A 16,222-nucleotide genomic window follows, 5' to 3' on the forward strand; every position below is an offset into this window, starting at 1 on the left:
ATCCCAGCACTCAGAAGGCAGAGGAGGAGGCAAGTCTAGGCTGCAGAACAGGAAGTCAAGTATATAGGATGTGAAAGCATGGTCTGTTCTGCAGAGAAAATCAAAACAGGAAGGAGGGTGAGGGCTGAGAAGGTATAGCCTCCTGAGATGCTGAAGCCTGGAAGGAAGAGAGCCTGCCCAAGACCTATCCTGCCCCGGTATAGGACTGAGGAAGCCTTAGCTCCATTTGCCTTGGTTTGGTTTGGCATTTTGGTTCTTAAGATAGGATGTCATATTATAAGCAGTGTAGCCTTAAACTCACTGTGGAGAGCAGGCTGGCCTCAAACTCTTAGCAAAACCCCTGCCTTAGTGCTAGATTGAAAGAACTGAGCCACCGTACTCACCACATGGAGGGATTCTGCTCCCTCCTTTTCCAGACAGGGCTTCTCTGTGTATAGCCTAGTCCTAAAACTTACTCTTCAGACTAGGCTAGCCCCAAACTCCACCTGCCTCTGCCTTCACCCAGACCTTGGGGGAATTTTTAAGTAGCAGTATTCCAAGTAAAAACACCTTTCCTGTTAAGTATAGAAGGCTATAGAATTAAAAATATTTAACAAAACACATGACTAACAGTTCTCTGAACTATCAGGAAATAATACATTTTCCAGTATTATCTCTTACCCATCTTCAAGGTCTTAGGGGTCGAAGGATGGCCTGACACTTGCCTAGAGGATAGCCGTGGCTGTCTGTGTCAGCCAGGTGCTGAGGCTGCAGGTGCATTGCCACTCCTGATTTACCTGGTACTGGCATCAAACATGGGGCTTTGTGTTAGACAAGCTCTGCCCGCAGAGCTGCACCTCAGCCTCTAGCCCTGAGCTCTTGCTCCTCCTGCCTCAGCCTCCTAATGCTGGCATTGCACATTCATGTCCCCAAGCCTATCTCTCAGGTGTTGTGTTTAAAAGCTTCCATTTAATTTTTTTTCTCCATTATAACATAAGTATATTCTGCTATCTTAACCATTTTACATGTATAGTTCAGTAGTGCTAAATATACAGTCTTATAAGACAGATCTCTAGATACTTTTCTATCCTGTAGAACTGAAGCTTAGACCATTAAATAACTCTCCTTTCCTTCTCCAGCCATTGATAACCATCATTCTATTCTCTGCTCACAGGAAAAGTCATGAAAACCTAATTCAGATTTATCTTTCTGGTTCATTTCACTCAGTGTAGTATCTTCAAGATTTATCTATATCTCTAAAAATAATAGTTTCAACTGGGCATAGTGGTTCATGGATATAATCCCAGCCCTTGGAAATCAGAAATGTGATTATCTGTCTGTTTTACAAACAGAAATTCACAGTATACTGAAGGAGGAGAATTGACAGGTATAGAAACAGACTGGAGGAAATGACAGACCCTCCCCACGAACAAATTTAGGGAAGGTGGAATAATTCATCCCAATCAATTGGAAGTAGAGTTAGAGGGAATGCAGGAAGCTGGAATGGCTTTTCTTTCTCCCCACCTCCACCCCCTTTTAAGACAGAGTCTCTCTTTGTAAATTTTGCTAGCCTGGAAATCGGTGTACATCATCATCCAAGCTGGAATTAAAGAAACACACCATTAACCCATCTCAATAAATAAACACACAAAAACAAGAAGTGGAGAAGAATGTTTGTATAGAAAAAAGTGTAAAGCTGGGTATGGTGGTGCATGCCTTGGATCACAGGACTCGAGAGGCAGAGACAGGCAGCTCTGGGAGTTTGAAGCCAGCATGGTCCACAGAGTGAGTCCAGGACTGCCAGAGTTCTTTTTTTGACAAGGAGAAACCCTGTCTCAAAACACTGGGGGAAGAGAAGTTTATAAGAAATACGTTTAAAATTAAGTTCTGCCTAATTAAATGTCAACAATACACAGAAATTATTTTAAAATGTATTCTTTAAAGTTTGACTTGAATCCTAATCAGAAAAGGTGCCAAAACAATCTGCTTCACCTTTAGAAGTTTTTTTAAAGAAATATTAATTGGATATCCAAATTTTAATCCAATTAAAATCCAATTTTATCCAGTGTCAAAACTTGGTCTTACATAGAGGCTTGCTGCCAAATACTCTCATTAATATAGATCACATTCAGATTAAAAGTTAACAGTGAGATGTATTTGTGTATTAAACCACCCTTTATTGAACATCATTTTATGACTTCACACAGAGAATACATAGCTTATTAAGTACATGATTCAAGGAAGCAAGTGTAATTACTGATTTAATTAAGTGCAGAGGCTTGGGACTGGGTGTGTAGCTCAGTTAGTAGAGCACTTGGTTCACATGCATGAAGCCCTGGATTGAGTGACCAGCACCACATAAAACCGGGCATGGTGGCTGTGCTGTGTCCTAGTACTTAGGAAATGAGGGCATGAGGATCAGCATCTAAGATCAGCCTCAGCTACATGGCTGGTTCTAGTTGCACTTCCTTTGGGATGAAGATATGGTCTGGTGTGGCACAGGCTATCCTTGAACTCACTGTGTGTTCATTTTGGCTCCTGGTCTTCCTGCCTCTGCTGTCCAAGTGCTGGGTACATCACTAGTCCAGCCACATAGCTAATCTGAGACCTGCGTGGGTATGTGAAACTCTATCTCATTAGCAGTAACCCTTGTAAAGGCTTCATGAGCACCAAAAGAAATCTTGAGAAGGCCTGCTAGAGTAAGGGTGACCAAACTGAGGCCTGAGGCAAACTGTCTCAAGAAAGCAGAGGGGAAGGACAAAGGAGACTGTGGAGTACCTAGCTCCAGTTTAAGTGTTTTTATGCATTGTGCCATTTACTCTTCTACAAGAGTACAACCCTATGAGGCCTGATACTACAATCAAGACCTTTTAAGGGGACAGGACAGTCTGAGAGAACTGACTGCTCACAAGCACATCAAGTGATAAAACAGGATATGAACTGTGCAAAGCTATTCCCCAGCACTCAGAAAGACATAAGGGATGAGAGTCATTCTGTGGAAACTCTGCTGTTGTGGTCATAGACTTTAGCTATTATCAAACTATAACCAGACAAAAAGAGAAGGGAATTAACTACCCAGCTTCTCCCTCTCTGCACCTGTAAATGCTTTCTGCTACCTATTAATAAATCTAATCTGAAACTAGCAGAAGAGCTGGCTCAGCATAAGAACCAAGATCAGTTCCCTAGTCAGGTAGCTCACAACTATCTCTACCTCCAGGATCTCTAGGGGATCCTGCACCTCTGACCTCCACAGCACCTACACTCAAGTGCACATATATACATATAGACACATATACAAAATGGAGGATAATAAAAATAAATCTTTTTAAATGTGAATTGAGATATCTATCAAAACAATAAGGCCAGGCAGTGGTGGCGCACGCCTTTAAGTTCAGCATTTGGGAGGCAGAAGCAAGTGGATCTCTTGAGTTCAAGACCAGCCTGGTCAGAGTAAGTTCCAGGAAAGCCAAGACTATATAGTGAAACCCTAACAAAAGGAAAACTAGACCCAAATGATTTAACTGGTAGATTCTACCAAACCTTTAAGAATGAAATTATACCAGTTCTCCATCATCTCATTCAAAAATTAAGAACAATTCCCAGTTTGTGGGTTGGGAATGTAGCTCACTTGATAGATTTAGTAAGAGTGTTGACCTAGCATGCAGGAAGCCCTGGGCTTCATCTCCAGTGTCATATAAATCAGATAAGGGAGAGCAAGCCACATTTTTAGCACTTGGGAGACAGATATATCAGAAGTTCAGGGTCATTTGGTGCTTGCTAGTTTAAAATCAGGGGGGATGTCTGAGACCTAGTCCCAAAGGAAGAAATAAGGGAGAGAAAGAATTCACAACCTACTTTGGACAGCCAGTCCTAGTAATGCTAAGTACAAAAGACTAGCCAGAAACATTATAAGAAAAACAGACCATTCTCTTCCATGAACATGTCTTATGAGCACTGAAATTATTCTGTAAAATACTGTAATGACATATTCATACCTTTTGATATTTGCCCACAAACAAAGAATTTGTATCAGCAGTGACACTAACATATCCTCTGGCCTTCAGCAGCTCTGTCACTGTGGTGCAGGATGTGGGTCTGGAGAAGAGCTAGCTCACTGGGAGAGTGCTTGCCTAGCACTCAAGAAGTCTGGGGTTTGAGCGTTGCACAAACAGGGTATGGTGGCTCATGTGCACAGTCTGACCAATTAGGAGATGGAGGAAAGATCAGAAGTTTAATGCCATCTTTGACTAGAGTTCAAGACCAGCATGTGTTGCAACAGAAGCCATATCTATGCCTGCCCTTTGATTGTGCTGTATACTAAAACCTGTCCTAAGCAAAGTCTAAATAACTGAAATCAGATCGAAAGGACGGACGCATGTTCCCAGTAATTCCAGCACTCAGGAAATTGTTGCAAGATCACAAATTCAAGATCATGCTTGGCTAAATAATGAGTTCAAAGCCAGCCAGGGCCTTGGTGTACCTGGACAGTGGCTTCTCCCCTGAAATAGATAGTTAACTTTCCAGTTGAGGCGGGGGAGCTCATACAAACCTGTAAGCTGTAAGGTCTCCTTACCAGCTCGGCCCCATATATCACCCAATCTCCATCCAGTTCCATCAGAAAAGGCAGCACAGTGTGGGGCTCTTCCCACTGTCAACCTGAGTTTCATTATGCTTGGGCTTGAGGTAAGGAGCTGGGGAGCCAGGGGCTGGGCTGGCTTAGGTGGCCGTGAGTTTCCTGGTGCCCCACCACCCACAGGTAAAAGCATGAAAAGACCCTGTATCAACTAAGTAGGAGCTCATTTCTTATAAAGGACTCAGCAACCCCTAACCTGAAGGTGCTGTGACAGATGTGTGGTAGTTGCATGAGGTAAAGAGGCTTGGGTTTTGTCTAGCTTACCCAAGATACCCGAGGTAGCTCTGTAGTCCTCCGCATCCTCTGCTCCTTGGAATCACTTTATTTAATAGACTCTTTTTTTTTTCTTTTTCAGACAAAAAAGGAAGCACAAGAATGGCCCAGGAATCAAAAGATGAAGGTCTAGTGTCTGCTGTTGGAGAGAGCTAGCGCCTAACCCAGCCAGGCCCTCCATCCACTGGAGTGGGCCTGTGTTATCATGTACTCCTGAAGTGCTGTGTCTGTTGGGGAGAAAGGTTCATTTTAATCATGTGCTTGATATTTTGAAATATAAGTAACTTAATGTTTATTTTAACTAATGTGAAATTAACAAATTTCACTGTAATCAACATATAAAGTACAAATAGTCATATGCTTTATATGTGGCTTTATGTATTCTGTTATAAAATAAATGTCTTCTATCTCCTGACTAGATTGTACAGTTTTCATAAATACAGATTTCTTTTGCTTACTACTATTATTTTTTTATTTATTCACTTTACATCCCACTCATTGATTCCTTCTTGGTCACCCCCTCCCACAGTTCCTCCCCCCAACTCCTCCTTCCTCTTCTCTGAGCGTGTAGGAGCCTCTCTGGGTATCCCCCCACCCTGGCACATCAAGTTTCTTCAAGGCTGGGCACATCCTCTTCCACTGAGGCCAAACAAGGCAGCCCAGCTAGAGGAACATATCCCACACACAGGCAACAGCTTCTGGTATAACCCCGGGTTCCAGGTCTTCAGCACATACATGAAGATCAAACTGCACATGTGTTACAGAGTGCCGAGAGGCCTAGTTCCAGACCGGGTTATTTTCTCTTGGTTGGTGGTTTAGTCTCTGAGAGCCCCAAGGGTCCAAATTAGTTGACTGTTGGTATTCCTGTGGAGTTTTATCTCTTTCAAAACCCACAGTTCTTCTTCCATAAGAGTCCCCAAGCTGTCGGTTTCTGCACCTGTGTGAGTCAGGTCCTGGATGGAGTGTCTCAGAGGAGTCGTGCTTACTCCGCTATACCTGCATTTCTGGTAGACAGGATAAATGTTGGGTCAAGGGGGCTGGAGAAATGGCTTACCGGTTAAGAGCACTGACTGCTCTCCTAGAGGTCCTGAGTTTAATTCCCAGCAACCACAAGTGGCTCACAACCATCTGTAATGAGATCTGGTGCCCTCTTCTGGTGTGTCTGAAGACAGCTACAGTGTACTCACATATAAATAAACAAAAGTTTTTTTTTAATGTTGGGTCAAAAGTTCTGTGGGTGGTTTGATGTCCCTATCGCTCCACTGGGGTTCCTACTTGACTAGAGGAGGTGACCTCTTCAGGTTCCATATCACGAATGTTGTGAGTCACCACGAAGGTCACCCCATCGATCCTTGGGTGACCCTATCCCAGGTCTCTCCCCACCCTTCTCAGTTTCAGATTTCTATTCATTTTCATGGGCATGTGGCCATCTCTCCTGTCCCTCCCCACACCTGATCTGAACCCCCCCCCACTCCTCTCCCCATCCCCTCTCCCACCTAGTTCCCTGCCTCCATCTCCTGATATGACCATTTTATTCCCCCTTCTAAGTGAGATTCAAGCATCCTTGCTGTGCCTTCCTTCTTGTTTAACCTCATTGGGTCTGTGGAGTGTAACATGGTACCTGTATCTTATGGCTACTATCCATTTATCAGTGAGTACATGCCATGCACGTCCTCTTTGGACTGGGTTACTTTACTCAGGATGATATTCTCAAGTTCCACCCATTTGCCTGCAAAGTCCATGATGTCTTTGTTTTTAATAATTGAATAGTATTCCATTGTATAGACATACTACATTTTCTTATCCATTCTTCAGTTGAGGGACATTTGGGTTGTTTTCCAGTTTCTAAACATTATGAATAAAGCTGCTATAAACATAGTTGCTATAAACATGTCCTTGTAGGATGGTGGAACATCTTTTGGGTATATGTCCAGGAGTGATATAGCTGGGTCTTGAAGTAGAACCATTCCCAGTTTTCTGAGAAAATACCAAATTGATTTCCACGGTGGTTGTACAAGTTTGCACTCTCATCAGCCATGGAGGAGTGTTCCCCTTGCTCCACATCCTCCCCAGCCTCTGATATCTCTTGGGTTTTTGATCTTAGCCATTCTGATGAGTATAAGATGGAACCTCAGAATTGTTTTCACTTGCATTTCTCTGATTAAATGTTCTTTGAACATTTAAGTGCATCCTCAATCGAGAATTCTCTGTTTAGCTCTGTATCCATTTCTTATTCTAAATAATTTGGTGAGTAAACTTTGTAGATGACATAAATTCTGAGAGTATGGATTATTAACACCGGACATTTCTTATACTAAGAATCATTTGCAGAGCCAACAAAATGACTGTGGCTGTAAACCTGACAATCTAAGTTCCAAGTCAGGCCCCAGATGCAGGAGGGAGGGAGCTGACAACTGAGGGCTCCCCGTCCTCTTCAGAGCACCCACTGTGGCACGAATGCACCTACATCCACAAACACACACACTAAAGTTTGCAAAGTAATAAAGTCTATATTAATTTTTTCTCTTTTGGGGAGATTGGGTTGTTTTGGGGTTTTTTAGTTGTTTTGTTTATTTTGCTAATTATTGTTATTTGAGGCAGGGTCTCACTGTGTAGCCTTAGCTATTCTGGAACTCACTGTGTAGACTACGTTAGCTTTGAATTTTTAGAGCTTTCAGTGCTGAGATTAAAGGAATATTAAGGAATTTTTTGTAAAGTCTACAATGTATCTAACACCCTACAGTGGTGGGCAAATAACAGGTGGGTTCAATTTTACTATTTTTTTCTTTTATTTCATCTTTTCATTAGCCAGTAAAACCTTGCAGAAGTCTGCTTTTACGTTGGCGTTTTCATGGTTCAGTTTTCTGTGAAGTCATAACATTGTCATGGTGCAGTGTCAACTACATATCTGTTCAGTGGGAAAGGAAGTAGTATGAGAGAGGGAGGGAGGGAGGGAGGGAGGGAGGGAGGGAGGGAGGGAGGGAGGGTGTGCAAGCAAACTCATAGCCTAGGTTAGTCTCAAGCCCAAGGCTGTCCTGGAGCTTCTGACCCTCCTTCCTATCTTGAGTGCTGTAATTACAGGTGTGCCCTTCACACCTGTATGCAGTGCTAGGGACTGAACATAGGGGTTCTTTTCATTCACATTGGGCAAACATTCTGCAACTGAGCCACACCCCAGACCATGCACCATTTTGGGGTTTGGGTGGTATTCGTTGGTTTGTTGGTTGTTTTTTTTTGGGGGGGGGGGGGGCACTAATAAAGCAATTTTGATCTAAAGTGACTGCCTCCCTCTTGGATAATGCCTTATCTCCTCTGCTCCTGGTGAGTGTTTTATAAAATATTGCCTAAATGTAAGAAGGGCCCCTACCATTCTGAAGCTCACTCCACCAGCTAGGAACTCCTGTTCTGTGGTTTCTGCTCCTTTGAGTATTTGTCCTTAATCTTCACAGTACCTCCTTAATTAGGCAGAAGTTCTCAGCCTTCCTAATGCAGACCTTTGAATACAGTTCCTCATTCTGTGGTGACCCCAGAGCCATAGGATTATTTTTACTACTTTTTAACTGTAATTGAGCTAGTGTTATGAATTGTAATGTAAATATCTGTTTTCTGAAGGTCTTGGGTGATCCCTGTGAAAGGACTGGTCAACCCTCTCCCCTCAAAGGGGTCACAATCCACAGGTTAAGAACCACTGGATTAGGGGGTTGTTGGGACTTTTGGTTGATTGACTTTGGTTTTTGCCTCCGTGAGACAAAGTTTCACGTGTTCCAAGCTGGACTGAGAAATGGGAATGATTGAACTTCTGATGTTCCTGCCTCTGCCTCCCTAGTTCTGGGATTACTGGTACTCACCCCCAAGCCCTGTTTGGTGGTGATAGGGCTGGAACCCAAGGCTCCATGAAGCTACCAGCTGAGTTCCATCCCCACCCCATCTTTATTTTTTGGTTTTATGTTCGGTTGGTTTGCTTTAAGGAGCTTAATAAAGATGTTATAGGATATATTTAAGCTGGAGAGTTAAAAGCAACAAGGGCCTGTAGAGATGGCCTGTCAGTTATGGGTTTGTCGGCCTTTATGTGATCTGTGTTATATAGAGCATGGACTAAGAACGACAGATGCATGCCTGTGAAGGGCTGTTCCATGGAGATAATGGTGTTTCAACTAGTTATCAGCAAGTGACAATACATTCCACCACAAATGTACTCTTGTTCTTCTAGCTTTTAGACTATATGAAAATACTGGGTGCTTCAAAGTATGGGATGAGAGAAAGAATCACCACACCTGTGCCATGGATAAAAACTGCCTGTTCACTTTCTAATATGATTTTCAGGTTCTTTGCTTACCAAAGGAGGCCCAATTCACTCAAATTCTTTGAGAACTGTTTAAATAAACACAAGAAAAATTGCAGATGCAAAAAAAAAAAAAAAAAAAAAAAACTTTTTTTTAAAGAGGATCCAGATTGGATTTGCAACACCCACGTGGCAGCTCCAAACCATCCAAAAGTGCAGTTCCAGGGGATCCAATGCTTCCTTGGGCAGCTAGCATGTGGTGCAGACAAGTAAGAAAAAACAAAGCAAAACAAAAAAAAACATGATGTATGAAAAATGGGCGAACCTTAAAAAAAAGGTGGGGGGGGGGGCGACTCTCAGAAAGAACAACACCGTCAACACTGTCAAGAGCATGGCTGTAGGCTGGAGAGATGGGGTTAAGATTAAGAGCACTTCCAGAGGTCCTGAGTTCAATTCCCAGCAACCACATGGGGGCTCACAACCATCAGTAATGGAATCTGATGCCCTCTTCTGGTGTGTCTGAATACAGCTACAGTGTACTCACACATATACATACGATAAGTCTTGGAAAGAATACGGCTGCGTGCTCTCCAGGAGAGAGTGGGTGCATTACAGTAAATTAATGGCCCAAGATCAAAAGGTAGAGTTGAGGTTCAGAGAGATGGCTCAGCAGGCAAAGCTGCTTGCTGCCAAGTCTGCTTCCCTGAGTTTGGTTCCTGGGGTCCGAAGTAGAGACCCTACTCCTACAGGTTGTCTCTGGCTTTCACATGTGTGCCATGACACACACAAATAAGTGTAAAAACATAGAAGATGGACAGCTAGACCGGGATTTGAACTGAGTGTGAGTATGACCATACTGCTTCCTGCGGCGCGGGGCTTCCTATAATCTTCCATCCAGGCCTCCCACGCCTGGATGACATGACAGATTAGTTCATGACAGATCCATGGGGACAAGCAGATCTAGCTCCAAAGATTTGAACATTGTGCTGTGGATGTAGCCTGATGTTGTGTCTGCCTAGCATGCCTGCCGCCCTGGCTTCCCAGAACCACACAAACCAGGGTGGTACAGGCCTGGGAGGTGAAACTTGAAGATCCGTTCAGAGTCAGCCATTCCAAACTCTACATTCCAGAGTTCCAGAGCAGCCTGGGCTATACTGTGAGTCTGAGGCCAGCCTCACCTACACAAATTAGGGTTACCCATTTTGCAAAACACTGAAAAATTACTCCACAAGCCTTGGGTACGTGTCTTTAACCTCAGTCACTAGGGAAGCTGAGAAAGGATATAGTCTTTGACCTGATTAGTTCTAGATGTGCCTGGCTAACAAAGCAAGACCCTCATCTCAAAAAAATAAAAATAAAACAAAAAACAAAAAAAAAAAAAAAAACAACAACAAAAATACCGGATATCTCAAACCCTGAAAAGAGGTAGTTCTTAATCATCTTCAAAATGATAATTTCTTAGAAGAACCATCTTCTGGTGACCCCAAAATGTTCTAAATTCAGTGTTTCTACTCAGCTTTTCAAGTCTTTGTTTATATTGTATGCATGGTATCTTTTATGTCTGTGAATCGCATATATGCCTGGTGTGCGAGAAGGGCAAGAAGGGGCATTCAATTTCCTGGAGTCACAGACAGCAAGAAGAGGCCAAGTGATCCCGTTCCAGAACTTGTGTTGTGGGAGGGGAAAATACTGAAGTGGTAGCAAAATGACCAGTTAAGAAATAAAATTGTGTTAGACATACTAATAAATAATAATAATAAAAATAGTGTTCACCAGTGTAGGTCACACAAGCCTAACAACCAAGGCAGATGAATCTCTGAGTTCAAGGCCATCCTGGTCTACAGATCAAGTTCAAGGACAGTCAGTATTACACGGAGAAATCATGCCTCAAAAAACAAAGAAGGAAGCAGGGGAGGAAGCAAAAGTAAGGAGGAGAAAGAGGAGGAGGAAGAAGAGAGGAGGAGGAGGGAGAAGAGGGAGAGGAGGAGGAAGAAGAGAGGAGGAGAAGGGAGAGGAGGAGGAAGAAGAGAGGAGGAGGAGGGAGAGGAGGGAGAGGAGGAATAAGAAGAGAGGAGGAGAAGGGAGAGGAGGGAGAGGAGGAGGAAGAAGAGAGGAGCAGGAGGGAGAGGAGGAAGAAGAGGAGGAGGGAGAGGAGGAAGAAGAGGAGGAGGAGGAGGAAGAGGAGGGAGAGGAGGAGGAAGAAGAGAGGAGGAGGAGGGAGAGGAGGAGGAAGAAGAGAGGAGCAGGAGGGAGAGGAGGAAGAAGAAGAGGAGGAGGAGGGAGAGGAGGAAGAAGAGGAGGAGGAGGAGGAAGAGGAGGGAGAGGAGGAGGAAGAAGAGGAGGAGGAGGAGAACTGAACAACTGAAGCAGGGTGGTGGCTTGAGCTGAGATTCTCTTGGCAACACAGTGAAGCCTTGTCTATTTAAGTGTTTTTAATTTTATTTTCAAGAGGCTAAGCATGGTGGTGAACCCCTGTGATCCCAGAACATTGCAGATTAGAGAGCACCCTGATTCACACAGGGAGTCACAGAGGTTGTACCATGAGACCATGTGTCCGAAAGGAAAACAAGCTTCCTGAGTCTGAAATACCCAGGTTGGTTGTTTTCATCGTGATGCTAGTAATGTGTGTTTATTGTGCAACTTAGGAGACAGGCAAGACTACAACTCAAAAAAAAAAAAAAAAGAATAGTTCTAAGTTTCTATTGATACCAGGCAGGCTAGCTATATGTACAAAAGAAAATGGCTTTAATAGTACTTTGTTTTAATTTAATGAATAACTTGAATAACCAGAACTTCCGAGAAAGGTATCCTGAGGATTAGAGATCACTGGACACTTCCAGTCAGGTAGCCAGCAGGAGTCCTCAGGCGGCAGCTTTTGTTTGGTTTGAGTCCATAGGCCAGTCTTCAGCCTTAACCTCAGAAATGCCAGTCACTTCGCCGTCTGTTTCTCTCTTTACGACTGGCGTTAGCTACTCGGCCCTGCCTGGCCTGGAAATCCCTCCATAGCTAAGCATTGCCAAACTTTGCAACAGCCCTGCTCCCTCTGCCTCCAGAGTGCAGGGGTTACAGGTGTGCACCTCCAGGCATGATGGCTTCTCTCTCCTCCTCTACCCAACCGTAAAATATCAGAGTCTTTCATCACTTTTCTCCCACGAGCCTTTTCTCTTTCCGTTCTGTAATTAATATATAGTTTCTGCACCAATCCAACCTGTTCCTTTTAACACCTGCCTACTTGGCCCTTCGGCTCCTGTGTCCACCGCCCCTTCACATGGAACAGTACAACCCACCATTGCTGTGACTAACGACTAAGACTCATTCCGGACCCTTCCCCATAATTCCTTCATTAAGCCCAACACTCAGGACCCAAGTCCCCATTGGTCTACCTCACAAAATGTGTTTTGTTTTGTTTTTTTTTTTTACATTTGACTATTTTTATTTTCTATGTATTAGTGTTTTGCCTCGATGCAAGCATACGTATTACACACATGCCTTCAACTCACAGAGTTCAAGAGAAGGTGTAGTATCCCCTAGAACTGGAGTTACAAAAACTGGGAACTGGGAACCAAACCTAGGTCCCCTGCAACATCAGTAAATGCTCATAACTGCTGAGCAATTGCTCCAGACACAATCCTGATTTTTGTTTTTTTTCCCCGTTGAATAGTTTGTGTATTTACATTTCAAATGTTATCCCCTTTCCTGATTCCCCCATCTCTCACCCCCCTTCCCCTGCACCCCCTCCCACTTACCCACTCCCACCTCAACACCATAGCATTCCCCTACACGAGGGCATCAATCTTTACAAGACTGAGGGCCTCTCCTCCCATTGATGCCAGATAAGGACATCCTGTGTTACATATGCGGCTGAAGCCATGGGTCCCTCCATGTGTGCTCTTTGGTTGGTGGTTTAGTCCCTGGGAGCTCTGGTTGGTTGATATTGTTGTTCTTCCTATGGGATTGCAACCCCCTTAAGCTCCTTCAGCCCTTTCTCTAATTCCTCCATTGGGGTCACCTTGCTCAGTCCAATGGTAAGCTGCAAGCTTCCTCATCTGTATCAGTAAGACTCTGGCAGAGCCTCTCAGGAGGCATCTGTATTAGGCCCCCGTCAGCAAGCACTTCTTGGCATCAGCAATAGTGACTGGGTTTGGTGGCTGCATATGCATACAATCATGATTTCTTTGGGAGTTGTTTTTCTTTAAAACAATGAATGAACGTTTCTAAATATATAAAAGAGTAAAAGGATATCTTGGGGAAATAGAGTCACTATCGATTATGGTAATGGTTCTGTGGGTATTAAATAATCGGTGCTCTTTACACGGTACCTGTTTGATGTGGAGGCCATGGGGAGAACAGGGTTTCACACAGGTAGACAAGCTCTGCACCTCTGCGTTACATCCCCAGCCCCTAAATTATAGCTTTATTTTTTCCCAAGAGTGTCTCAAGTAACCCAGGCTGGCTCAGCTGCGGGCTAACCTTGAACTCCATCTGCTTTCACTCCCAGTTGCTGGAATTACAGTCATGTGTCTCTGTAGCTTAAATGATGCCTTTCTAAAATTCGAAGTTAATTATTTTACTCCTAGAGGCTGTCTTTCCAAAAGAGGAGAAAGTATGAGAGGCAATCATGCTTTCTCTACCAAATGCTGACAAAGTCAATGATTTGGGCGACTATCGCTAGGAATGCTAAAGCAATTAGATAAAAGATAACACAAACTTTGTGTCACCTGACTCCTAATCAGTCTTATTACGGTCACTAAAAGGGATACAACTAGAAATGACGTGCCTCTTCCAGAGAGATAAGATGAAGCAGAGAAAACAATATCCACAAGCATCTGTGCAAAATACAATTTTAAAACTAGCCCAAATCAAATGTTCGGGTTAGATGTAATTTACACTCTTCAAACAGAATTAAAAAAAAAAAAAAAAACACAGAAATGCCAAGCTAGTGTGGATAGCTCGGTGGTAACGTGTTTGCCTAGCATGCACAAAACCCTGAGTTCTAGCCTCTCCGTGCATAAATCAGACTTGGTAAGACTGCTGGTTTCCCAGCGCTCTGGAGGTGTAGAAAATGGGATCAGAAACTCAAGGTCATCCTGGGCTACATGAATTCACGTTTAGCCTGGGATAAGTATGAGTCCCTATCACAAGAAAGGAAGGGCGGGAAAAGAAAGGAGAAGAGGCGTCAAGCTCAAGGATACTGGGGTTTCAACTCTTGGGTTTTGTACTCATTCCCTACATGTGAGCTCGGATCAGCAACTCAGGTGGTGATCACACCAGCGCACACTCCTCCCTCAACTACCCCAGCTGTTTCTTTACTGTGACAAAATACCTGAGGACACATGCCTATAAGAGGAAGGAAGGTTTGCTTGGGCAGGCAGATTCGGAGCTCCCGGTTGGCACCATTGTCTTTGGGCCCGTGGTTGAGCCAAGCCCTCCGGTGACAGTCACGTGATGGAGCAAACCTGCTAGGAAGCAGGAGAGCCGTAGCCGTGCCAATGGCCCATCAAGTCCTCTCTCTGTGATGTCGTTTACTTATACCGGACCCCACATCTTAAAGGTTCCCCTAATACTGCTGTCCCAGGGTGGTCATCACGCTTTCTCACGTGACACTGGGGACCTGAATCTGAGGGCATACCTAGGACTTAAAATGTAAGCCCTAATTGTCTGCACACAGTGTTCTCTCTAGAGCTGTACATATCACTCTCCTAGAACATAGCTTTTTCCTTTCCCTGTTTCCTGTTACAGTTTTGTTTGCTTGTTTGAGACTCGGTCTCAGGTGGCTCCTACTGGCCTTGAGCTCTCTCTATACCCAAAGAGGGGCCTTGAACTTCTGATCCTACACCTTCGTTGAAAATGCTGGGATTATAACCACGGTGTCGGCAGACCTCTTTGCTTTCTTTTCTTTTCTAAGTCTCAACAGTTTTCAGGGAATATTTTCAGGGAGGAGTTGGGAGAGGAGAAACCCTGATCAGAATATTTTATAGGAGAAAAAAATATCTTCAGTAAATGATTTTATTTCATCTTTTAAAATTATACATACATAACATGTATGTATGCATATATGTATGTATGTATCTTAAGGGTAATTACATCCTCCTCCATCTTCCCCAGTATCCTCCCAACATTATCTCCCGCCCAGTACTCACAATTGCCTTACATTGTAAGAAATAAATTTGAAAAACAGAAACAGAAAAAAAAAAAAATACAATCGAAGTAATTATAGCCCGAAAGCCAGTAAGTAGGTAAAATAAAACTGAAACATTTTAGCCGGGTACGGTGGGGCACACCCTCAGCACTTGAGAGGCAGAGGGAAAGGTTCACAGGTTCAAGACCAGCTACACAGGGAAGACTTAAAAAAAAATCTGTAAATGTTTTTCTTTGTAGTAATTGTTGTGATCTTATCACGAAATTGTGTATCACTGACACACTTTTTAAATCCTTTCCTATTTGGCCAATGAACGTTTTTTTTCCCCCGAAACACTGCAGAAATCGTTTCTCACGTTCCAGACCAGAAGCGCCTGTTGCCCTAAAGGCTAATGTGCTGGTGTAGCCTTCTTCCGTAGGAGTAGACTCCAGTCAGCTGTCAGCCACGGCGGCGCACACTTAGGGGTCAGAAGGGGGGCGGGGAGTACGAGGACACCCTGGGCTACAATCTCGAAAACCAAACTAAGGGCAAAAGAGATGGCGACCCGAGGGTGAGGGCCGCTGCTGAGCTGGAAACCTGAGCCATGGAAGAGAACTCACTGGTGAAAGCTGTTCGGCTGGTTCGTTTGTCAATTTGACACAAACCATCGTCATCTCCAAATGAGAAAATCCCTCCTTCAGACTGGCCTGTAAGCAAGTCTGTGAGGCATTCTCTTCAGTGATGATTAAAATAGGAGGGCCCTGCCCCGGTCCTCCAACCTACACACACACACACACACACACACACACACACACACACACACATACGAGCACGAGCACTGGAGCACACACATACACATGAACACACGCACACACACGCGCACACACACATGCACACACTCACACACACGCACACACACGTGCAGGCGCTTTGAGGC

At 44.0% G+C, this 16,222-nt stretch overlaps 1 protein-coding gene across 1 annotated transcript in view; it reads left to right on the top strand.

Annotated features, from left to right (window-relative positions):
• The window catches only part of PIBF1 (progesterone immunomodulatory binding factor 1), a 159,390-nt gene extending 154,276 nt beyond the window's left edge, over positions 1-5,114 (top strand). The window contains exon 18 of the mRNA XM_080916617.1: positions 4,968-5,114. Within this exon, the coding sequence (XP_080772743.1) occupies positions 4,968-5,018 (51 nt within the window). The 3' untranslated portion in view covers positions 5,019-5,114. The remainder of the gene's footprint in view (positions 1-4,967) is intronic.
• Positions 5,115-16,222: the final 11,108 nt, after the last annotated feature.

Source organism: Micromys minutus (genome assembly GCF_963924665.1).
Source record: "Micromys minutus genome assembly, chromosome: 5".
Lineage (NCBI taxonomy): Eukaryota > Metazoa > Chordata > Mammalia > Rodentia > Muridae > Micromys > Micromys minutus.